Consider the following 25,354-nt stretch of genomic DNA (forward strand, 5'->3'; position numbering starts at 1 on the left):
CTGCACTGACAGTTTCTCATGCTCAGTGAATACACAGAGGGCTCACTGTCTGGTTCGGCCACAGAAACACTTAAGCAGGTACTACAAAACACTGTCTACCTTTGCACGAGGCTGTGGTTAACAGTTCTACCTGTGTATGGCAGGTGGTACAGAAATCTGCAGGGGTCTTTCCAAGTGTAGCTGAGTGCTGCCATCAGCGTGCTGCTGAGCTTGTAGGGCTGAGCGAAGCCAGAGGTAAGGTACAAGGAGGCGGTGCTGTGATAATTGCTGGTAAGAGGACACAAGTGTCTTGCTGCAAAAACCAGTGAATTGATGTGGGCGCACGCATTTACTGAAACGTTTCACATCGCCCAAGCAATGTCAGGCACTTTGTTGCCTCCTCTCCAGTAGTTCCACATTTATTTATTTATTTACAATATTTTGTTGAAAAGATCATGCTCACCTGAAGTACCTGGCAGGTAGAACACAGTGAGTCATTTTCAACATGTTTCCTCTTGGAAGCGAGAGGAGCTGAGCAGCCCATGAAATGTCACTACTTTCAAATATGATAGGTAGGTTTGAGGAGCTGGAAACTGTCCAAGTCACTGCACACTGAAAGTTGGTTCAAGTGTTGGTTAACAGCAAATCCCCCCAAATTTATGAATGAGGGCATTCTTTTCATAGCTTAAGCTCTCAACTCAGTAGTCAGCTGCTCTGTTTCCTGCACCGTATGACCACTTTGGATTAGGAAAATTACTAACTTCCAACCTTCAATAAATAACAAATTACACATATTCTGGAGTATACAAAATCAGTCTGTAATTAATTTGTAGTAAGACACTTCCATGCTTGCGAGTGGTTGTTGGTGGTTTTGTTTTGTTCTCTTTTTTCTTTTTTTTTTTGTGGGGGTGTTTTCTGCAGGGGAGGGTGAGGGTTGCTTTTAATATAAGTTAAAGTAGGTTAGTTATCACCCTACAGCATCTGGTTGCTTTTCTCTAACACTGTACTACCATGAGCATGGTAAGCTTGCAAGAGCTGCAGCCAGCACTCCCTCTGGATCCTGGTGCAAGGTGATGGGACAGAATGGGACAGCAAAAAGTGGGTAGAGGCTGCTTTAGCTCCATTTTATGCTTGTTTAAGGTACTTATAAAGCTATGGTGTAAAGGTGCAAGTAATCCTGTGTCAGCTGAGCTAAACCAACATTGCCACTTCCTCCCTTGCACTCACGCTTGTCTGACTGGATAGGGAGCTGCTTCGGGTACCTGGCTTGACTTGAAAGCTTCATGTAAGTGCCTTGCTGCAGAATGTGCAGCCCAAGGGAACAGTCTGTGTGATCACAGCAGTCCAGAGTTGGACTGAGTTGGCTGCCGTGAACCCAAACCTAAAGACCCTGGTAGGGAACCAGCATGATTTTTGCACTGTTGTCACTTCTCCATTTGAGTTTCCATTATGCTGAGGTCATGTTCTCGTGAATCCAAGAAAATAATTTGCCCTAGTTGTGTATAACTCAAAATGTGTTTTAAGTACTGTTAATGGCATTCAGACCTTCAATCCCTTTTATATTCTTAATGTGACACTTTTTTTCACAGTTAAAACATACATCTTCAAAGAAGAGGAATCAATGCTATATAGGTTAAGCGTAGTTTTACAACGTTAGTTTCCATAGTTTTGAATGTTATGTTAAGAAGAGTTGAGACAAAAAGCTGCTGCTACTGCTAATATCAACAGCAGAGCAATGTAACGGGGTGGGGGGAGGAAGGGGAGAAGCAAGAGATCCTGGTTTGTGGTGCCTGTGGTCCTCTGCACCAGATGCAGCAGTAGGAAGGGAGGATGCAGTAGTTTGTCTGGCCCAGTAGCCCATTAATTTCTCATTTTGCACGTTACTTTACATGAAGGCAGCTGCACGTACAACTGATTCATACTGTGTATTTCCACAATATAGTTTAATACTGAGTTTAAGATGCTTGTTTTTGTGCCTTTGTTAGCTTGATATGTGTTTAATTTTTGTTATGAAAATAGATTCTCCCTTTATTTCATAAGCATGCAAATGGTTTTGCATTTTTATGAGCTTACCATGTTTAAATAATGTGGTCAAAACTATTTTCATTATGAAGGGTATCTCTATGGAGAAGAGAGGAAGGAAGAAGGGGAAACTAAGCTTGCTATTCATAACAAAACTCAGGGTCAAACTGGTGAAACTGGGATAGGAGCAAGGTTATGCCTTAGAAAACCATGAAGAGCATCCTGCTTGGATGGCCATACTACTTCTGGACACTGGGATTCAGGACTCAGTCTGACTGTGGTTATACGTTCCCCTTGCTGTTCTGGTTCATGTAAGAGAAGCCGCATAGGCATATCAGTCTTTCACTGAGGCTTGGTCTGTTGAGTATGTTTTTTTTTTTACAAGCTTTTAAAGAACAATACAGTCATGTAAAACTGGACTGAAAAAGCATGTTGGACAGTCTGGGAATTCTCATGTAAATTAAGATAAAAACTTGTTCTAGCAGTGGGCTGGTCATGTTGTTTAACTGCTCATAGATGGTTTGATGAACGATAGTCACATGCGCAGAAGGTGATGCATGGAAACAAGTGCAAGGTTCCTTTCAGGTCACACTACCCAATAAAAAACGATCAGGTGGTGAGCCTCGCCATCTCTCCCCCCATGTGTCACTGTAAAAATGTGGCAGTTCTGCAGGTATAACCTACACCCACTTAAACTACTGTTGTGTGGAGAGTAATCCTCATTGAACGTGGATCGTAATTTCTGGAATATATGCATGATAACAAGGTACTGATACAGCTTGTGTGTATGCTAGTACTACTCTATACCCAAAGTGTGAGATTTTAGGACCACCCCAACGGTTTTAATGCTTGCTTTCCTACCTCTCTGGATTAGGGTCTCTGTGCAGACATTGGATGTAGATGTAAAGGGGGGGGAGTGTTTCTGGTAGCTCTTTCTCTAAGGTAATTCTTCTGTGGGACTGTTCCTCAGACAGATAAAGCAGTCTAATACATTCATTGCACATTGCCTATTTATAAGTTTACCTTCCAGCTAAAAAGCTGAACATAAAAACTATTTCTGTATCTTGGATAGCATTCTGTAGATTTAACTTCAATAAGTTCATGAAAAGTAAACTTTGAATACCAGGCTACCAAAGCTTTAAAGTTGATGCTATTAAAAGCAGGGCAACATCATAATGCTGGTTGGAACCAAGAGTAAAACTGGAAACTTTTTTTGTCAGGTAGAGATTTTGGCAGCATGTTGCATGTTTGAAATACCTGAAGGCACTCAGAATTTAGGTGAAGATACAGCACTCCAGACTGTTAATGTAAGGAGTTTCTGGTGAGATCCCCTAATTCAACGTGCAGGATCAGTCTGTTTTTAACAGCAAGTAGTATTTTGCAATTGTGTAAATGATAGCGCCAACAACAGCTGACAAAGCTTGCATCACCAATCCAGAAAAATGTTGGATCAAATGGTGTGTTTGTAACTTCAGAGATGCCTGGAATTTTCACTATTTACTATTTTTCTTTTTTAGATTTTTGTGAACTCACCAGCCTTCTCACCTAGAATCATTCGAATTGCAGTTGCATTAAAGGTAAAGACTGACTTGTTTTTTGGGTACTAGTGAGCAATCAGATTGATAACTGTGGAATGGGCACTTAAAAATCCTTACCAAAATCCTGGAACAGTGAACTTTGTCCTGGCATCACTACTATGATCAGTCCAAGTAGTGATAGGCTTAGAGTGAGGCCTCTTTCTAAGTTGATGGAAAGGCTTTCTAACAAAATGAGCTTTTTGAGTATCACTGCATTTGTTAGCAAATAAAATTCTGTTTTTTGTTGCTAACCATAAGTTGCTATTGTGATTATTCTGTCCCTTTTTCAGAGCAAAAACTTTCCTAAAAGTAAGCTGAAGAAATGGTCAACAATGTCAGTTTATTCCTCTCCCTTCCTTCAAAAATCAAGTCTAAGACTGATTTACTGATTTAGTGCTGTACAAATAGTTTATTGCTTTTGCAAATGCTACTGTGACTTGTGCTTTATTCTTATTAAAATGATCCAGTTCCCTAAATGTCAAGCCATCAAGTTTAGAGATTTAGCTGTGTGGTCTGTGCAAGCAGTCACTCAGCTTTTTGTTGTCTGAGCTAGCAGGGTTTCAAGAAGCCCTTTCAGGAAGCTCTGTAGACGCCCCGTGCACCCAGGTGTCAGCGGAGGCAGAACCAGGTGGTAACAGGGCTACACGCCATGCCGGCAGTGCTGCCTTGCTCTGCTGTCTCTGCTTTGAGCTCTTGCTTTGAGCACATGAGAATGACCCAATCCTGTAAACACATCCTCTGCTGTTCTGCAGGAGCTCCTTGAATATTTTGGACTAAGAATATCACAAGCTGCCTGCCTCTGAAATTGTACATGTTATACAAGCATGTTGGTGTCTGTGAATAAAAAGTGCCAACACACTTTTATAAATGTGACCAGCATGTGTTTTTTAACCAAAAACAAACAAAACCCACGTTGTTTCAGAGGTCTTTTTTTTCCTCTCTTTTTCTTCTTTTTTTAACCTTTCTTTCTCTAAGAATTGTGCTAGTCTCTGTATTAATCTCCTTTCTTGGTGTGAACAGTTCAGAGTCCTTCTGCATTTTTTTCCCAATGATGGTGGCATTACAGTGCTCAGAAGATTGAGCAAAATAATATTCAAAGCTGTTAAATCTAAAAACTCCACATGACGGTGTAAGAGAAAATGCCCTGAAATGTGTTTGTTCGTCTTTCTTCTGCTTTGAAATGTAGCTAAACTCAAAGAACTGTTACAATACAGTAAGTCAGTAAGACTGTCTTGTCTGGTAGAAAATGCCATGACCAATGGTATTTCCCTTGCTGCTGGGTAAAACCCCAGCTTCCCTGACTAAATTGGTACATGCTGCATGAATTAGTACGCTGCATTTATTATCTGGATACAGCTCATCTTTGGACTATACCCCCAGATTGTCCGAATAAAAATTAATGCCTGAATTGCCAAATAATGTTATTAAAATAGCTGTACCCTAAAGATCTCCATGTATCACTAAGTACAACATGAAAGCAGCAAAAAGCAAGTTCACTAACAAAACATTTAGAGTAAAGCGAGAAGAAGTTGCAGTTTAAAGCCCTGTCTTAGGTGAACCTTTCCCCGTGAATTCCAGCTGTGTACCTAGAGCTGACAGATATCTAGATAAGGATCTAGGTATGTTTGACTAGAAGGTGGTAGGACACGCTCACTGTGTACCAAGCAATGGATTATGTTCCAATTTAGCTAAGATTAAGACCAGAGGGAAATTCACTTCCTTAAACATACAAAACACATCATCGCTGTTTCCCTGGAAATTACTGTGATTATGCAGAAGATGAAAATACGCTTGCTTCCAATGCTCTTAACTTTCATTGACTCTCAAACAGTTTTCCTCTGCAGCTTAACTAGTTACACAATGAAAATAAAAACGCAGAGATGGCTCATGCTTGAAATCTCGGGGGCATCCATTTCAAATGCCCATGGGTGGGGACTCTTTTCTTCAACTTGTGTTTTGAAGTGCACACCCAGTCATCTGTATATCAGAACATCTGCGTGGAGAACTTTACTCAAAATTGCAAATTAAAAAAAGCCTGATTCTTTTTGCTTAGTCACAGCAAAGGGAGGAATGTGAACTCCAAAGAGAAAAGTGAAAGCGTATTGCCTAACTCTGGTGCTCCTCTTGTTGACAGTCCCCAAAGAATTTTCAAAACCCCATACGGACTTCAGAAAATTCCCTCCCCAACCCGCAGCACACTTCTTTGTAGGCAGAAGCCTGCTAATGTAGTATGTGAGCAGAAACGTTTACTTCTCTTTTTTTCATCCCCCTTTTTTCTTTTTTTTTTTTTGGTTGTGTATGTAATTCATTTTACCACCTAAATTATGACCAACGTCAGGGAAGAAAGCAAGCTAATGCCGCAGATAAAAGACAATGCAGTCTTTGATAAGAAGGATAAATACAAAGTTGGTGACAGTATTTTTTGTTGAAATGAAAACTGAAGAGATCCTCAGTTTTCCTGAACTAATACAGAATAGCATGTGGAACTTCATTAAGCCAGTCTGGCTTAATTTGCCCAACAGTCGCTCCTGGTAAGATATTTAAGAAGAAGAATATAATCTGTCAGGGTAAGCACAGTAAAAGGGAGAAGCTGTTGGAGCACATTACTGTGCTCAGATTAGAGAGCAGTGCAGGAAGTTAATTTCACTGGAATCCTTCAATGGAGACGGGATTATGATGGTATCTGCCATTACGCTGCATGCTTGGCTGGCAGACTGGGCTTCTGCTCGTGCACTTTAGCATTTTAATGTTTGAGTTGCTCCATTCACAAAAAGGTTATTACAGAGCAGTGCTGATACATTTCAGGAAACTTACAAATATAGAAGTAGTTTTTAACATCTGCCTCTCCTCTGTTCATGTTACTAAGCGTTGGTCAAACAGATGTATTAGCTGAATCCCATTTAAAAAAGAATGATTTTGTGTTTGCTTTCTCTTAATTTTTGTTCTTACATAGTAATGGAGTCACGCTACTACTGTATTTTGTGTTGGTAAATGCTGTTTTATTTTTTAAGTATTTCTAATGCATCATCACAAAAGCATGGACAGTTTCTCCTAGGTCATGCTGTACAGATGTTTGGTAAGATACCAAACATGAGGTCAGCAATGAAGTGTTTGTATTTAACCTGTGTAGCTGTGACAGTATCAATGATTATTTTTTTGGCATGTTGAGTAAAATGTCATTAACATTTGCTGCACAGGCCTAATGCCATGACTTGGTCGGTCTTAACTTGAGTACAAACACTTCTGCATTCAGTGAAACAGCTGTGCCCAACAAGGATAAACATGAATGCGTCGTCTCTGGATAAATATTAAAACATTTTTTTATCCAGGAAGATTATTTGCTGTATTCCTTCATTTTTACTTCCAAAACACAAAGCACCTCTTGTCCTAATTGCGTTATGTTGTGGCAGGATGTTGTTGAAATAATTACCATAAGCACAGGGTAACGTCTTGAGGGGACGTGAGCACCCTGTGTCCATGGATATCTTCCTAATACTGACGATAAATCGAAAAATGGGTTAAAATGAATGTTTAATAGACCCAGGAAAGCAGCTGGCAACTAGAAGCAAAATAGTAGTTAGAAATTACAGATGTAACTTATGTATCTGCAGCAACCCCCCAACACATTGATTCCATCTGACTTGGAAGATTGTACAGCACCATACGTTACTTATTTACTTCTCATGTTTCCTAAAAATGCAGGGAAAGCTGAGGTCCTAACTTTTCCATATTAAAAAAAATGTCTTTGATTAAATCCTCACTTTGTTGGGAGTTTTTTGATTAGGAAAGCAAAGCAAAATCTAAACTATTCATTGACTGCTGGGGGAGGTGAACTCACGGCAGAATTTAAGAAGTTACCAGGAAGAAGTAACTTGCGTGAGTGTTGCTAGTCCCTTCCAATGCAAAGTAAACCAGCTTGATGTGAAATAGCACGGAACAGCTTGCCAGTCTTTAGATGCCCATGTTCCATACAGAAAAAAAACAGTGGGAATGTCAGCGAGGTCAGTGTGGAGTCTCACTTGTGCTTTCGCATTGTTTTACTTCTCACTTTTCTAGCTCAAGTGTCTCTCTTTGGCCTGCAGCCAGTATCTTCAATCGCATTTTCAAGTCAGAATCACCCTTAAAAAGGTTCTAAACATACACTGGTTATAAAAATTAGGTTGAACCACTTCCTTGTAGTTACATATTCTACTAGAGACTGCACAAACAGCCCGTGCTATGGACCCATTTTTTTGTAATGCATAATTCTAGTTTTAATATAAATTGTTTTAGGAGATTCTTGGCAGACCTGTGGTATAGAATTTCTCAAGGATGGTGCATTTTTTGCCTTAAGACTCAGGCAAGAAAACTTATGGAAGATGCAGAAAATAGGGCTTTACCACAAAAACAGCGTTTCAGCAGCTGAGCTTGCTGTTACGTTGACTGCTAGCATACACAGACTGTAGTGTAAGTTGGATCTGCTTGTGACCTTGTCCGCCCAAGGTTTGTGATCAGGTTACAGCACAATCCGCACAGGCTGAGTGCAGGCTGCTAAGGAAGTGTTGGATGAATGAGCCGGAGGTACTCACGCTGCGCGTTCTACACAGAGTTTAAAGAGGAAAAGTAACAAGAGGGGGGCCTGGAGGAAATTCTTTACTGGGTCAGTGTGTTCTCAGTGGACAGTTCTCACCTGTGGATTCGTGCCTTGGCCTTCTATGTTTTTTGCCTTTGGGGCACACAAACAGGCCTTATCTTTTCACTAAATATTTGCTTGCCCTTATGCTACCATTAGAAGAGACATTTTCACACCAGCCTGCTAGATAATTAGGAAATACAGGGTAAGAGTGGCTGGTCTGCTTTCTGTTACACTTGTGCTGGAAGTTGCAGCAACAGATTTATGACATTTGATGCTTACAAACTGACTTATTTTCATTTTTCTAATTGACATTAACTGCATATATATTCTGAGGCAGTAAAACACCAATGATTCCTTTTTTTCTTGAAAACAAAAATGTGATTTTCATTTAGCAACTAGGTAAAATCATTGCATTAACATTTTATCTCTCAGCAGTAAGAGAAGCAAGACTTCCTAATACTACTTGTGGTTTTGCTATTTCATGTAGAATCTATATTGAAGAAGGTTCTCCAGACTTCTGTCAGATCTGCTACAGCTGACTTCCCCCTGCCCCTCTTTGTTCGGACATAGGTACTACTATTTACACTATAGACACAACAGGAACTCTTGAAAACTCTTTAAGATGTGGAGCCACTACTGCATTTACAGAGCACAGAAGTATTTCTGAAACTTGCAGGCATTACTCTGGAGCTTTTCATTGCCCCTTGACGTACAAAATTGTGTAAGAGGAAAATGTTTAGAAATCTGCTTGTGAGAAAGGAACAAAAACTGAACCTTGTGTACTTTTTTTTCTACCATGAGTAACTTGCATTGATATTGGCAGAGTTTGTTTTTATAAAGAAAAAGATATGATCTAAACAGTCATATCCCTTAGTTTTTATTCTTTCCGTCTTTCTAACCCCAAAAGAGTTGTAATTAGTCACAACATTCTTCTAACTCTTATGTAGAAATATTCTTTCATTCTTCTGTGTGACAGGTATAAATTTGGAAGATCAAAATTCGTAAAGAGCCTGGTAGTATGCGCTTTTTTGTTTATCGTGTTTAAGCTTGCTGCTTCTTTTTGACAACATAGTATTTCTCAGGCTTTCTGTACTTCCCTTTTTAAATACTAAGCGCTGAGTTCCAGTACAGGAACAAATTCAAGACTAGTAGATATTGATTAAATTCCCTTCCAAAGCCAGACTGTAATTAATACCCAATGTATTTATTTTTCCACTTATAAATTATGAATGTGTATTGTGCTTTCCAAAACGTTTCAATCTACCTGAATGCTAGAGAAATGTGAACAGTTGTTACTTATTCACACGGGATTGTTTTGGAAGATTTCAGTACTTCCTGAAAGGAGTCAACCTTAACTAATTATGTTGAAGCCAGAATTGTGTCTCCATTTGAAGTTGGAAAGAGCTCAGTCACAGGAGAACCAGGATTTCCTCCAGTGTTGCTTTTAAATTAAACAAGCTTCTTTGCAGATTTTTTAAAATCTAAAATACTCTCCTTTTCCTATCTAATGTTATCTCTCTTACTAGTAGACTGTCTTAACATAATGAAAATACATGTAAGAAGTTGCAATGAATGTTTCAAATGGATCAGAAGTTTGTTTTCATCTGATGATGAGATGATACAGTAATTTGGATTCCTGTCAAGCTTCTTAACACGAGAGGAAGAACAGTAAACACTGTCGCTCATATACTTTCAGTACTAAGCCTTTACAGCGTTTCAGGTTTGGCTAATTAAGCCTTTCCTAGTGAAGATAATAATTGCTGCCTTATTAAAATTAAACTGCGTAAGATAAGATTTCTAGCCACAGACACTTTAGACTTTGAGTTACACTTAGAAATGGTAGTTGTTTGTGCCAAAGCTGGATATGTTGCTTCTGTGCTGTCTGAATACTTGAATGGAGAGAAGAGAAAGGCATTTCCTCTATGAATAGTCACCTCCAGGGGTATAAACCCCTCTCCTTGTTCCTTACACACACCTGTGCTCTTACTTAGCCCTATAAGCTAGTATGACTACTTAAAAGCTATTTTTTGTTTGTATGTGTATATATAGAAATAGCATAGTTGTTCCTTTTCCTTTTATTTTCATTTAAATTAATGAGAAGTTATGAAAAGAACCTGTCCTCTGATTTCAAACTTTGTTCCACGGCCATGACTCCTGGACAAGAGTAAAGGGTTGCATCTTATCTGTCGGAAACTTTTAATCGAAAAAGTCGAAGTCACATTACACCCAAAGAACATCTCTTCCGTCTGTGGCATGAAATACAGTACTGGTGCTTGTATGAGCATTCACATCGGTTACTTGTCCTCTGTAGCAAACGTGAACTACAGAATTTTTGTGCCCCCCCAGCATGTACTACTAATAGGGGCAAGATTACCTCATGAATGAGGTTGCTGAAATGTGCGCTGTAACATACCACTGCAAATGAAAACTGAACGTCGGTCTGCAGAATTGCCATTTCAAAATTGATAGGAGAAGCCTACTCACTTGAGGAGAATTCTTTGGAAATGCTGAAAACACAGCTATCTAGAAGAGAAACTACGTCTGGTTTTGATTTGTTTTGTTATCTTAGGCTTTCTTAGTCATGCCTGACGCACGCTTATTGCTGGGAACATGCGTCTCCTCCATCAGGAACTGGAAGCTCTGCTGTTTCCAAAATAGATAGATAAGCTTCCAAATATTCTACTTAAATTGCACAATTAAAGGAAATAATAAATTCTGTAAGTCAGTATAGAATATTACACATTCTAAATATTCTCGTATTACATAATAGCTGTGTATGGGTACAGTGACATTTTTTTAATGTGACTACGCTTTCATTTGGGAGCAAAGTTTACTGAGAACTGTTGCTTCGGTGGCAGCATGCATTTGGCTTGCCTCGCAGCTGTCCTTGATTGTGCACTGATATGAACATTACATCTCTCGTTGTCCCTTTCTCTCAAAGACTAATTAAACTTAAAGACAGTGAAGGCATAAAGTATAATTTGAATAGCTAAGTTTGGCTTCTAACCAAATGGAATTGTTGTCTAGGTACATCTGCAAGTTCATTATGTCAGCCTGCTATGCATTATATTTCAAGTGTGATAAATATTTATTGGGCACGAGTGTAGGACAGTGTAACGTCATAGGCTAGTCATCTTCAGGAGCATTAGGGGAGAGATTCTACAAACAGCAGTGGAAATAAAGTTTTCCTGCATAACATCCTTTCTGCAGGGCAAAAAATACCCAATCTCTAATACCTTTTTTTTCTGTTTTAATAGAGATCTAATTGACGCTGAATAAAACCCGGCCATCACTGTCAGAGAGCTTGTAAGTATACGTCTGTGTGTAAATGTATGTGCGTGTATGTGTCTTTTTCTGTGAGTATGGAAAGGAAAAGGTCAAGTGTTTCTTCTTGGGTCTTAGCAAGTTTTTCCAACCATTTCTGTGAAGAATTCCAGCTTCTTTATGTCAAAATAGACGCACTTTGAATTGCCACAAATGTGTACAGATTAGCTAAGCTCCCTGTTTATAAACACTTTTAAAAGTATTTCAAACTAATCTGAAATTTCAAGGTGAATGAGATGCAACCTTTAATATTTGCTTATGTGAACTTTAACATAGCTGGCTGCAGGGGTACAAAGTGTGTTTGTACGTGCACTTCATTCAAATGCTAAAAGCAATTTCAGCAGGGTACCAGTTTTAGGACAAAACGAACCTCCCCCATTAAGACCCTTTTATCATAATGTAATTATTTCAGGCAGTATTTAGAACATTCTGATGAGGTTTCTGTGTTAGTTTTAGCACTGCGGCTGGCTTTTGTTTTAAATCCAAGCTCAACTGCTTCCTTTGGATCACTGAATTAACTGGAATGAAAATACCACCCAAGATTTGTAATATAAACCGGTGACCTTCATTTTAGAGAACTGGAGCTTGGGAAGGTAAAACGATATGCCCTCTGCTGAGGGTTGACTGATGACTAGTTGATGATGATGAGGTTAACTAAGGCAGACTAAGCATGTAAGCTTTGAAAAGAATGTGGAATTTTCTTTCTTTTTTTTTTTTTAAGCAAGTATGCAGAACACCCTTTTTCTGAACAAGTCTGAGCTTAGTTTCATACTTCACACTATCATTCAGTAGCAACTTGAGATGACACAAGTTTTATTAAAAATATAACAACAAGGTGATGATGTTACTTTAAGTATCTGAAGATCTCTTAATCTTATATTACGTTAAATGGTGATGATGCTGGCTACAGCACAACTGCAGACAATGCAATTCTTATTAAAAACTCCAACAACCTAGTAAAACATTTCTGTTGTGCTGTTAATAGCAGCTGTCTTGTTTAACCTGAAATGTTAATTGTAGCCTCCCTCACCTGAGGTGGCAAGTACATTACTAAAGGTACATTTTGAGGTGTGCCTACATTCTTTTAATTCCTAATGGAGCCCTGCAATTTCCCCTGTTCTCATCCATTCCGTTTACCAGATTTTGGCTGTGAAAGACTGGCCTTTGCTATACGCTAGTCAGGATTTACTTCCCTGTGTCTGAGCTCCTGCTCTTTTGCTAGTGCACCTTTGCTTGTTATTTTTCCTGCTGTGTGCATTGTTCGTGTGTTTGCATGCTGTGTTTGCATGCCATCAGATGAAGATAAGCACCTACGTCTTTAATGTGCCAGTAGAGACTAGCTAAAGGCAAGCGGACTAGCCGCAACTGTGGTTCATTAGGATGGTTTTGTTTTTCTCCCATTTCAGTCTTTATTCAGGCCCAGTTCTCCTTAATGAAGACGGATTTCTGACGTGCAGACAAAATCTTGCTAAACTGTGCTTTATTTAAAATTGGATTGCATTTTCCATACCTGGAGTTCAGAAATGCATATATTGAAACAGTTGCTGCGTTTTTTGGTTTCTTTTTTTAGGAGGGGGAAGAGAGGCCAGTGGAGGGGAGAATCTATGTAATTGATCCCTTTCCAAGAATCTGACAATCACAGACAAAAAGTATATCAAAAATACAGTTGTGGCAAAGTTAATAAAGCAATTTTGGAGTATTCTGTAGCTTACGTGTAGGTTTTTGAAGACTGTATCCAGATATATTTTAGTCTAAATATAAGTTGATACAACATTCTGAAAGGCAGTAAGGAAACGTACCGTGTCATTCCATTGTAATACAAATATTTAGGGGAGAAACAACTGTTGACCTTTCCCATAATTATGCAATTGTAGCATTACACAAGTAGCTTAAACACAATATTATGATGTGAGAGGACAGACTTTATCTCTGCAGCCCTGAATTATACTGAGATACTGGGGAAAAGTCTTCAAAAAGTAAATATTTGTGGATGCAACAAACAAGTATGGAGAAGATTCATCCTCTTTAATCTTCAGAGCAGTACACTGCTGTATCGTGCAGTCTGTTAAATCAGTTAATTCAGTCTCCTTGGTCTTGATGCATTTGAGGTGAAATCTTAAAGGTTTATAACTATGGGCTGACTGTAATATTACTAATTTAATTCTTTTTTTTTTTTTTTTTTTCCTGCTCTCTGCTTGGCTCTGGTCTTCACCCACAGGTGTCCACTGTTGGCTCTCAAAGGTTACTAAAACTTTAGCAGCTGCCTTGAAACAGAGCTACCTAAGCTTCACTTACTGTTGCTTCTTCCTACGCCATACTGCACTGCTGCTTTTGCTCTTGCCTGCTTCAGAACACAATAAGAGATTTTCTTTTTTAAATACCTGCAATGAAACTTAGGCTAGAAGTATGCACCATTCTTTTGCTGCCTGTGTACTTGTTAATATCTGTGTACAGTATGCTCGTATTTATTCCATGGTATTTTCTTACCAACGCAAAGAAGAAAAAGGCTATGGCAAAGCGTTTAAAAGCTAAACCCATCTCGGACAAACCTGGAAGCCCCTACCGTTCTGTCACTCACCTTGACTCACTAGCAAACATAAACATTCCTGGAGCAGACACGTTGGACAAGCTGTTTGACCATGCTTTAGCAAAGTTTGGGAAAAAGGACTGTCTTGGGACCAGAGAACTACTGAGTGAAGAAAATGAAATGCAACCAAATGGAAAAGTGTTCAAAAAGGTAAAGCTTACAGTTTTGTACTTAATTCTGATTTGGGTTTGAGCTGCTTTGCATCTTGCTTCACCAACAGAGGCCTCATTAGCGGCCTTCCTTAGTCTTCTCTTTATGATATAAAATATCCTGTAGTTAAAGCATAACACACTACATCATGCACTATTTATTCTGCTTCAAGCAAAATGAAAGCACTTGTGGTGTTAGGCACCAACTCAAGTAAGCAGGTAGTCCTGTACCAACAGCTTCTTGTAATCACAGGTGTGTTTTCTTTTGTTCCCTGCCCCAGTTAATATTAGGAAATTACAGATGGCTATCCTATGAAGAAGTAAATGAGAAAGTGAATCGCTTGGGGAGTGGACTGACTGCCCTGGGACTAACCCCAAAGAGTACTGTTGTCATATTCTGCGAGACCCGAGCAGAATGGATGGTTGCAGCTCTCGCCTGCTTCAAGTATAACTTTCCTCGTGAGTGCTGAACTTGTTTGCTTTGAGTATATTTTAGAACTATCCTGCAGCACAGCTTTGGCTGTTAAGAATTTTGGATGTTCCAATCCTGTCACTGATGGTATGAGAATTTAATAAACTAATTCTGCATGTAGTCTGATTTGTGTAGGTTTCCAGCCTCTTCTGTGCATAGTAGCGATACTTGCTCGTACTTATGGGACTATTCTTTTTGATTCTATTGTAGCAACATTTTAGGTATTAGAATAACGGAAAGGTACAGATACTACTCAGGTTTTATAAAATATTCTGAAGACTCGGTGGTTGCATTTCCCCCCAGACTGTGGAATGTTTATAGCATTTCCTGTCTGTAATCTAACTTCTGCATCTGACACATGAAATGGCTATTGGAAGAGAGAAGAATAATCACAATAATATGCTAGTCTGTTTTTTTTTTTTTTTTGTAACACTTTTAAGTTGTTCAAGTTCATTACCATTATGTATATGCTTTTTCATTTATTTAAGCAGTCAAATATTTAATCTAACCTGAGGCATACAAACCTCTTGGTGAAGTAGCAAAGGTTCCTAGAGAGTAATGTAACATTTCTCTCTTTTTGTCCTTTCTATATGATCCCTACTTCACAGGAACGTTATTCTCCTTTAATGTTTTTTGGAGGTTAAATCTGAGACAGTAGCAGAATATTAAAGGAAAGTACTTTTCTCAGTAGAAAACCTGAACTCGACAGTGCCTGTGAGACACTTAATGTCATTTCTGTGACCGATTGGGGTTAAAAATAATCTAGCACCACAAAAACCATTCCGATTCCTTAACCTGATTTTCTGCCTTGCCCCATCAATAATTTCGTGGAAACAAGTGAAGTAGCTGACCCTGTGGCTGCATAAGCTGACACTGCAGCTGAAAGAGTTGCTTGTAGGAGTGCACAGCTCTAACCAGTCGTGGTGATGCTGAACACCGCAGGACACCTCTCCCCCTGCGGTCTGGTTGCAGAGAGCTCAGAGGAACACGTTCTCAGTTGCTTACAGTGCAACGGCATTTTTGTTGAGTTTTGGTTGGTCTCTGTTCCACATAACTGTCCTCATCATTCCGGAGATCACTTGTAGCGTAACATCCTGATGTGGGAAAATTAAAAGCTGTTTGGTTTCCTAATGGGAAAATTCCCTATTGAGCTCATTCCCCCTACCTCTCAGCCCCCTGCCCCCAGTAATGCACTGCAGTGAGCTATAAAGCATGAGCTTTGGTGTTTCATATTATTTTAACTTTTCTTTTGTTCTCTCTCCCTTCAATGTAACAGTTGTCACGTTGTATGCCACCCTGGGTGAAGAGGCAGTAACCTACGGTCTCAATGAATGCGGAGCATCGTATCTGATCACTAGTGCAGAACTTCTTGAGAGCAAACTTAAGGTAATTTGGCACCAGCTTTACCTGCTTACGAGCAATCCTAGTCATTTTACAGCACAGCCAATGCTAACGGTTACCTTTCTGTCCTGTAGGCTGCATTGCCACGAGTCTCCTGTCTTAAACATATCATTTATGTGGACAATAAAACCATCAATAAATCTGAATACCCTGAAAATGTGGAGATTCATAGTATGCAGACAGTGGAAGAGCTGGGAGCCAAACCAGAAAACTGTAAGTGAAGCACTGCAGAGAACTGACCGAGCAATGTTAACAGTGAAATAAGATGTAGTCTAAGAGGGCTGGGTAGCAGTAGAAACAAACATGCAGGTCTCTAACAGGAAGGAAGTGGTAGGTCACCAGTTCATCCTCTGGCTTCCTTTAAATAAGTGGATGATTTGTTTGATCTATTTAGTGTCCTGTACCTTTGTTTAGGTTTCAGGAATTTCAGGATAAAACTTACTTTCTAAAATGCAGCCAGAATATCTAACTCTAAGACTCTGTTTTAGGAAGTGAAGTGGAATATGGTGCAGTGTTCCATTTTCTGCTACTCCTACCTTTTATTCATCTTATTTTTCACTATTTGTCCTAAGAGGAGAAAGCACTCGTGGGTTTTTTGCTTATTGGCTTGGACACGTCTTTTTTCTGATCCTCTCTGTGCCTACAAAGCACCTTGAACTAGAGGAACAACCATTACGTAACCCCTGCTATGCTGGGCAGCCAGAAGCAACCCTAACGTTGTCTTTAAGGACGGAAAAAATCCAGCCTCATCTCTTTTCCTTAACTCTGTGGTCTGCACTTGGCCAGATTTTCTGTCTCCTGAAAAAGAGGAGATAAACTGGCAAAGGAGTTTTTTGCAGAGAAGGCCACATTCATTACAACTGCTTAGCTTTGATCAGCTTAAAGACCTGATACAGACCAACAGTTACTGTTTCGTTGTGTTGCAGTTGTTTTGAAAAAACCCTCTGCTTCCCTTGCGGATACTTCTGTTGCCTCTCTAGCTCTGAAAGTCTGATGAAATGACTTTCATCCTAAGAATAAGTGCCAAGGGATTAAAACAAAAATCAAAAGTCAACTGTTTTAAGTTTAAGCGGCTTGTTAGTGGAAAAGCAGTAAAGCAGTCTTCTCAGCTCTGTAACCCTGGCTTTGGAAGAGTGACTGACAGAAAAGCTGACTCACGGCTTTTTGTTTGTTTTCAACCTGTTGTTTCTCACCAATATTTCTCCCCTTCACTGCCTTTGACAGATTTACTTGATCTTCAGCAGGCTTTTTCTATGAAAATTCCAGACAGCTATAAAACGCAATGGTAATGGTAGAAGTACCACCCAGACTGTGTAGATGCCCCAATACTGGTTACTCCTTTGGAAATCTGCCTTCCCTCACATCTTAAAAGGAGACCACAACTCTCTTCATCACTCACTTCTGCAGCCACGACTGACAACTTAGCAGCACATCGTGCTTGCCTTTCCTGAAGTATCTGTTTCACACTGGTTGACTACCGAAATTTTCCCATTCGTTAATTACAGAAATAAAAATTTAGAAAGTATTAATGCAGTTTTTCTCTTGCATTTTGCAGCAAGCGTTCTGCCAAGCAGACCTGTTCCTACAGACTTGGCTTTAGTAATGTACACCAGTGGCTCTACGGGGAGACCTAAAGGAGTGATGATGCAGCACAAAAACTTGATAGCTGGAATGACAGGGCAGTGCGAGAGAATACCTGGCCTGGGGTAAGAAACACTTGGTTGTCGTGTGTGTGCAGAGGTAAAACAGAACCTCCAAAAGTGCCTACCTTGATAGAAAGCCTGTTGCTGGCACCAGGAGTTAGCAAGCTCCTTGATTTCACTGTGAGCCCACTAATCTTTAATTTATATGAAGTAGGTCTTGTGTTTGTGAACCTACTCTGATCTTCTATACCTTGTCCCACATGCTTTTTCAACTCCACCTTTTTGTTTTCCTCTCACCCTTAGCTACAGGTGTGTGATGGATTTTGCACCCTTTTATGCATTAAGACACCATCAGATAAAGAAATTCCTTTTAGTCAAACTCAGGAAACTTTTTTTGCTAGATGTTTTCAGGCAGCTAGAATCACTTCAGGCAGCATGCCAAAGCCTGCCACTTCCATTTACTTAGAGAGACCACTGCTGGATGGCTAATACACGTAGTGCAGGATCTGCTCGAATATACTCCACTGAAACAGGGACCGAAATAATAAATTGCTTTGATTATAGCATAGCCAACTGCAAACAGCCTCATTAATATTATGAAGAAATTCTTCATGAATGTGGATGTCTTTGTTACTGCATTCACAAAGAACTTAATAATAGCTAAAATAACCTATGTTAATCCCCTTTCCTGGTAAGATATAAAAACACTTCTGACCTGATGCTGAAAGCTTCTGTAAAGTAACAGCTCTAAGGTTCTTCCTGAGAAATCTCTGTATTTCCTGAAATAAGCCTCTGTAAGTCAGTGATCAGCTCTTCACCAACTTATTTTAGAAGGAGATGCTATGATGATGTAAGGATCTGTAAATCATTGGTGATTCTTTTAAAATACTGATTTCATTCTTGATTTGGTACTGGGGATGAAACCTCCCACAAGGAGAAATGGCAATGGGGCAGCACTAAGGAAACTTTGAGTTTCCTAGAAAACAAGGCAGACCCTGTAATTCATCCTGATTTCACTAAGGTAGAATTTTACCAATTTAGTTGATAAACTGGTTTAAAATCACACCTTTCTTGCATACAGAAGAAAAAGCCTCACTTGTGAACTGAGTTTAAAAAAAAAAAAAAAAAGGCAACTAAATACAGCATAAAACAATTATGCAGTATTATCAGTCCACTTGTGCATCACTGTTAATTAGATAATCCTTTCCTTTACTAGACCCAAGGATACTTATATTGGTTATTTGCCCCTGGCCCATGTATTGGAATTGACAGCAGAAATTTCTTGCATCACTTACGGCTGCAGGATTGGATATTCCTCTCCACTTACACTATCGGATCAGGTGAGGAGGGGAAAAGGCAAAAGCAAAGTTAAGCTTTCACAGTCTGCATTCTTACGGTTAGCTATTCTCTTCCAGTAAATGTTGATGTATATGGTACACTTCCAAAATATTTTTTTTTCAGAAAATTATGCAAATTAACGTTCGTGGTAGAACTACAGCTGCAGGTCACTCCATATAAACATTTATTTAAACTTTTGCTTTTACAATACTTAAGAAATCTAAAAGCCTAATAAATGTATATAGCATTATCTATTGGAACATCAGGATATGAACAGCTATTAATGTACTAACTGAACGTAAGGCTGCTTAAAGTGATTTTAAGTTTTCAGTCTATCGGTTCTTTACCCCATTATCATAACTCTTCTATTTAGCTTTTTGCCTTATTCCATTTACCAATGAAGATAAATAAGAGCAAGTTAAGCTAGAAAAGAAAGCTTCTGTACATTTTTCTGGTACAGAGACTGCATTGGACAAAAACCAACCAACCAAAAAAAATCAACACACAAACCAACAGCAAAAGAACACCACACCACAAAACACTCCTGGCGTTAAATGGAGGAGAGTGCAAGATCTAGAGGGAGGGAACAGAAGAAAAAGTTATACAAGGTGGAATTGCTTTACCCAGTTGGACTTGTAAAACATCTGATATTTTGGTTGAAATTGCTGATAATCAGTACTTTTTCCAATCATGCTGGAAAACAACATACATTTTAAGCAGGAAATGTTGTATGGAGTGAAAGGGGAAGAGATTTAAACAAATTACATTAGCACGTCTCCCTCCCTTTTTGTCTTTCTTTGAAGAGCTGCCTGATTTTCAGCTTCATAAATTAACGTTTTCTCCTTATTACAGTCAAGTAAAATTAAGAAAGGAAGCAAAGGAGACTGTACTGTACTTAAGCCTACCCTGATGGCAGCTGTGCCTGTAAGTATGCAGCCACATGTATGTTTAGCAAAAATGGTGCCTTCTGCCTTGTTCGTACTAGCATGCCTGTCTACCGAGATTATTTTCTTTTGTGTGTGTCCAAGAAACTCTTATTAACAGGCAAGGAAATATAGAAATCCCAGTTGGCATTTCGTGAGTTGGAGAACTGATGCTGCAAACGAGCACAAGAATATACCTGTGTTTAGGCCAAGACCCTTTTTGATCCAAAACTGTAAGCGTTTTTCAGTAGTTTCAAGTGATGTTTTACTGGGCTTATTGAAGCAACAACAAGCCACAGAAGGTCTTCGGCATTCCCAGTCTGAAAGTTCCTTTTGCACAATGAGAGAGCAGTGTGGATTTGTCTAAGATTGACACGTGAAACAGACCAGTTTTGGCAGAGATACAGAACTTAGCAAATTAAGCTCTGTTGTTCCAGCTGTCAGGGTGCTTGCTTTTAGCTGCTTTGCCTGCAAGCAGTCTCATGCTGTTCTCAGTGTAAGCAGGCCCCCGTTCAGTCTCCTCCTGTAAGAAAAAAATGATCCAGAGACTGAAACTGTTGTTTCTGCAGCTTATGTTAGCCTTTAGGTGTACCAGGCTTCTCTATTCCCTCAGGTCTTGGTGCTATCAAAAAAAAACCCAAACCCATCCCGCAAATATTTGCTTCTTTCTGCTGGAAAAAGCTTCCATGTGTGCCCTGCAGTCCCATCTCCCTCTTTTATGGTTGTATCACAGCTGTAGCTCAGAAAACCAGTAGCATCAGCTTCTGCCGCACTGACAGGCGGGGCTGGGGGAGGAGGATTTGGTGCTAGTTAGGAACATGGAGTTTTGATTGATCATGGATTTGGTTGTTCTGCAGACTCTTTTGTGAATAGCCAAAAGTTTTAAAAAAGCAATTAGTAATTGATTTTAAAAAATATTAATAATATACATATAATATTAATAATATACATCTTTTTCTTAGTAATTCACTGAGTGAAAATTAATCACTTAGAGCCTCAACTTTTTGTAAAATTAAAATTTATTTCTTTAAAATTTCATTAAAATTGATTTCTTAGGGAAAACTCAACTGTTAGACTGCTAGTAAAAAGTGTAAATTTAAAATATGAACATAGTACCTTTTTGGAAGGAACATAAAAAGTGCATGGGCCAGAAAAAAACAAAAACAGCAACAACAAAAAGCCATGCAGACAAGTTCATGTGAATTAACTGCAGAACTGTGAAATGCTAACGGTGATAATGCTGAACCCTGCCTAAATCTCTTCATTCCAGAGGTTTACTATCATAAATGACAGAGTGGAAAATAAATTGAAACTGATGACCCCTTTTCAGTTGATAACATATAGGATCTAGACTCCAACAATCTATAGCAGAGAGGAAACCCCTTCAGAAAGTCCTAGCAGGAACACAACTAACATTGCCTGAGGAATATTTTGATTCCTAGCTGTATTGTCTTGTTTTCATCATCAAAATACGATAACATCACCAGCAATTAGAATGTATAAGGAACGAAAACAAAAATTGTAACAGAATCCAGAGGCACAAATATTCCTAAGTATTTGAGTCAGAATGTTGCAATAGCTGTTAGTTGTTCGTTCTGGTCTTTATGATGCTGCATACCTTGTCACGCCATTGCAGGCTTTCCAAAAAGTTACCATGAATTCTGCCTTAAGATACCTATCTGGCTTTGGGAAATTCTCTTGGAAAGGGAAGTGATGAAATGAAATTTCTTACTTCATTCCCTTGTGCTTGCCAGTTGCCACAAATAAAGCACAGCTTCAGGACTCCTAAGCACGATTTGTCTTCCATGGCATATACAAAGCTTTAGCAGAGAGATTTAGCTAAACTTGAAGTCAAGGTTTTGTAAATCAGTTTGTCACGCTTTGGGTACAGATTAAGGTGTTCTTGATAACACTTGCTGTGTCATTGTTTACATCATTACATTATGACATTACCCAAGATTTGTTGCTGGGGTTGATAGAGAAGACATCTTTAGAACAAGGGGTGGGAAGTATTTTAAATGAAATCTGAGGTTTAGAAAGTAGTTTGCAGAAAAGTAACTATGAATGACTGCAGTATGTCTGAAGATCCACAGTGGCTACTCACTCGCTTGCCCTTAACTTACATGTATACCTAATTCAGGTTTGCTAAAATAAACTATAAACTACAGCATGAGGGTTCTTCCTCTTAAGTGATACTGTCGTGAGGAGATCTAAGCAAGTGGAGAAAAGTGAGGATAAGTCACTGCTTTTTGTACTGCATTTTCAACACTTTGCTCCACCCATTTCAAACAGCTCCAAGCCCCAGTGGTCTATAAATGGACCGACTGATCACACGTTAAAAGCATTAGAGTTAAGCACTGCTTAAAAATGATGCAGGTATTTTCATTCTTGCTGTATTACCTGTTTAAAATGAAGAGTAATAGTTGTTTTTATTATTATTTGTAGCATGAAATTTGCAACAATGTGGTAATCTTCCTTGCTCTTTTGAACACTGTAGGAAATAATGGACCGAATTTATAAAAATGTCATGAGTAAAGTTCAAGAGATGAACTACATTCAGAGAACTCTGTTCAAGATAGGCTATGACTACAAATTAGAACAAATCAAAAGGGGATATGATGCACCTCTGTGTAACATGTAAGTACCAGTCATGGTCAAACTGCACTTTTTTCATCGTGACTTGTTAAGGGTCTAAAAGAATAATCATCTGAACTATCTGACATCAGACAATTCTATTGCAACGTGCAAGTATGATCTAATAACTAAACTGAAAGAATCCAGGTTCTTACAGGAAACAGAGGAGACATTTACTGGCAATCACAGAATATCCCGGGTTGGAAGGGACCCACGGGGATCATCAAGTCCAACCCTTGGCTCCACGCAGGAATCAGACCCTATCATAGCCCTCCTTTAGATGCTGTCTAATAGCTTTATGTCCTTCGATGTTGCATTGCCCAAACATGCACAGAGTGCTGGAGGTGAGGCTGCACCAGACGGTCCCTGCCCTCACCCAGGTAGCCAGGCCGTGCTTGAGGCACCCCAGGCAGGGCTGCCCCTCCTGGCTGCCAGGGCACACTCAGGCCTCGCCTTCACCTCACGTTCAGAATGCCCAGGTCCCTTTCTGCAGGGCTGCTCTCCAGCCTCAGAAGGACTAATCTTCAGAACAGGTGACTGGGTAAATGCTCATGGAATTTCCTTTTTTGTATTGATAGAATCTGATGTCTATTTAGGTAGTGTATAGGAATTCTGCCATCTTCAAATGTTACACAGGAGGTATGGTTTTTGATTATCCCTGCTGTCCACTAAACTCCGTGAATGATTAAGTTATTTTTAAGGTGTTTTAGGTAGGAAGAAAGATTGTCTCTTATTTCTTTTATAAAAGTGATCAGAGTGAATGATCCTTCAATACTTTTTCCCTTCTTTCAAGGCTGTTGTTTAAGAAAGTCAAGGCACTACTAGGAGGGAATGTCCGCATGATGCTTTCTGGAGGAGCACCACTTTCGCCTCAAACACAAAGATTCATGAACATCTGTTTTTGCTGTCCTGTTGGTCAAGGCTATGGATTAACAGAAACATGTGGAGCAGGAACAATTACAGAAGGTAGTTAAACAATTCTGGGAATACATTTTATATATATATATTTAAATATTTTTTTAAGGTAAAGTCAGAATAGCTGTAGCTCTTATCTCAAGTTACTTTATTGGAGTTAAGCTGTCTTCATATCTATGGTTTGAGTTTATATTTCAAAATGAAAAAATCTGTGTGTTCTTCCTTGTTCTTTCCCTAAGTTGCTGATTATAGCACTGGCAGAGTTGGAGCCCCTCTTATTTGCTGTGAAATAAGATTGAGAGACTGGCAAGAAGGTGAGCATTAAGTGTTTTGACTTCAGAGCAACTAATTCAGTCGCTGCTTAGCTGTTTTCCTTGCCTATCTGCTTGGCTAGGTATCGCATATGAAGTAACTGCTCTTAACCTTTGACAGTAGCTGTTATTTTGTGTGCATGCTTTAACCTGAAGTTTCAAAACATTTTGTTGGCAGGAGAATACATGACCTGAAAATAATAGTGTGCGGATTTCTGTTTTGTTTTCAGGGGGCTATACTAACAGAGACAAGCCTAATCCTAGAGGAGAAATAATAATTGGTGGACCTAATGTCTCAATGGGATATTTTAAAAATGAAGAGAAAACAACAGAAGATTTCTCCATTGATGAGAACGGGCAGAGGTGGTTTTGTACTGGAGATATAGGAGAATTTCATCCAGATGGGTGTCTGCAGATCATAGGTTGGCCTCACTTTTTGCTATCTTAATCTACTGCAAGATCTTAACTGAACATAATTGTAAGCACGTTATTAATCCTGTTGGCTTTGACAGGCCTTATCTTACTCAAGGTTACCGGCTTGCAACATCACAGTGTAAAACACATTCCCAAAAGTCTTCACAATTATAAGAAAATTTTGGAAGCGGTATTGTTTCATATAATGTTAGTATTATTTAAATTCAGCACACAACATTTGAGGAGTAAATGTAAGATTAACATTTTGGTATTCATTGCAAAGCTTTAAAATCACCAGCTCCATAACTTCCATACATGTTTTGTGACAGGAAGCGTAGTGCTACGTAAACTTCTTTACAGAAACCTTTATAAAGTTTCCAGAATATGTTTATGGCATTAGCCTTTTTATAATTGGAGTAAAATCATAGAATCATAGAATCATAGAATATCCTGAGTTGGAAGGGACCCTTAAGGATCATCAAGTCCAACTCTTGACACCGCACAGGTCTACCCAAAAGTTCAGACCATGTGACTAAGTGCACAGTCCAATCTCTTCTTAAATTCAGACAGGCTCGGTGCAGTGACAACTTCCCTGGGGAGCCTGTTCCAGTGTGCAACCACCCTCTCTGTGAAGAACCCCCTCCTGATGTCAAGAAAAATGCTTTAACTCCTTTTATTTCACCTTTACATGGCATGGCACAGAATACCTATATAGTGGCTTTGAAAATGAGTGTGGAAGTGCACAAGTTTAAATGGAGTAAGCTTTTTTTTTTTCCTTCTTTCCCTTCAACTCCTAGATCGTAAAAAAGACTTGGTAAAGCTACAAGCAGGAGAATACGTGTCTCTGGGCAAAGTGGAGGCAGCACTGAAGAACTGTCCGTTGATTGACAATATCTGTGCTTATGCCAAAAGGTAAGACTAGTTTTACTGTTCAGAGGTTTAAGGTAATTTAGGGTAAACGTGAAATGCGAGCTCTGACCCTTCGATATACTTTTCTATTGATACACTGCAGTTTTCCATGTTTTCCACTGAACAAAGTGTGAGCTATAA

The 25,354-nt window shown here is 39.2% G+C and overlaps 1 protein-coding gene and 1 long non-coding RNA gene across 10 annotated transcripts in view; both read left to right on the forward strand.

The window, feature by feature from the left end:
• The window catches only part of ACSL4 (acyl-CoA synthetase long chain family member 4), a 38,744-nt gene that overhangs the window by 8,631 nt on the left and 4,759 nt on the right, over positions 1-25,354 (forward strand). For 2 of the 9 annotated variants that reach the window (XM_035324623.1, XM_035324622.1), the window contains exons 2-14: positions 11,451-11,499; positions 13,736-14,254; positions 14,535-14,712; positions 16,002-16,111; positions 16,201-16,339; positions 17,682-17,832; positions 18,986-19,109; positions 19,960-20,031; positions 22,528-22,667; positions 23,458-23,630; positions 23,819-23,893; positions 24,121-24,312; positions 25,102-25,216. In XM_035324623.1, coding sequence (XP_035180514.1) covers positions 13,904-14,254; positions 14,535-14,712; positions 16,002-16,111; positions 16,201-16,339; positions 17,682-17,832; positions 18,986-19,109; positions 19,960-20,031; positions 22,528-22,667; positions 23,458-23,630; positions 23,819-23,893; positions 24,121-24,312; positions 25,102-25,216 — 1,820 coding nt within the window. In that variant the 5' untranslated portion in view covers positions 11,451-11,499; positions 13,736-13,903. Of the gene's footprint in view, positions 1-3,518; positions 3,579-11,450; positions 11,500-13,735; positions 14,255-14,534; positions 14,713-16,001; positions 16,112-16,200; positions 16,340-17,681; positions 17,833-18,985; positions 19,110-19,959; positions 20,032-22,527; positions 22,668-23,457; positions 23,631-23,818; positions 23,894-24,120; positions 24,313-25,101; positions 25,217-25,354 lie in introns of all 9 variants that reach the window. The other 7 variants (XM_035324629.1, XM_035324628.1, XM_035324626.1 and 4 more) reach the window with 5 other exon arrangements.
• On the forward strand, positions 20,040-21,538 carry LOC118166057. Its single transcript, XR_004750329.1, has 2 exons — positions 20,040-21,324; positions 21,375-21,538. It is a non-coding gene; the product is annotated as an uncharacterized LOC118166057 (long non-coding RNA).

Source organism: Oxyura jamaicensis, chromosome 4, assembly GCF_011077185.1.
Source record: "Oxyura jamaicensis isolate SHBP4307 breed ruddy duck chromosome 4, BPBGC_Ojam_1.0, whole genome shotgun sequence".
NCBI lineage: Eukaryota > Metazoa > Chordata > Aves > Anseriformes > Anatidae > Oxyura > Oxyura jamaicensis.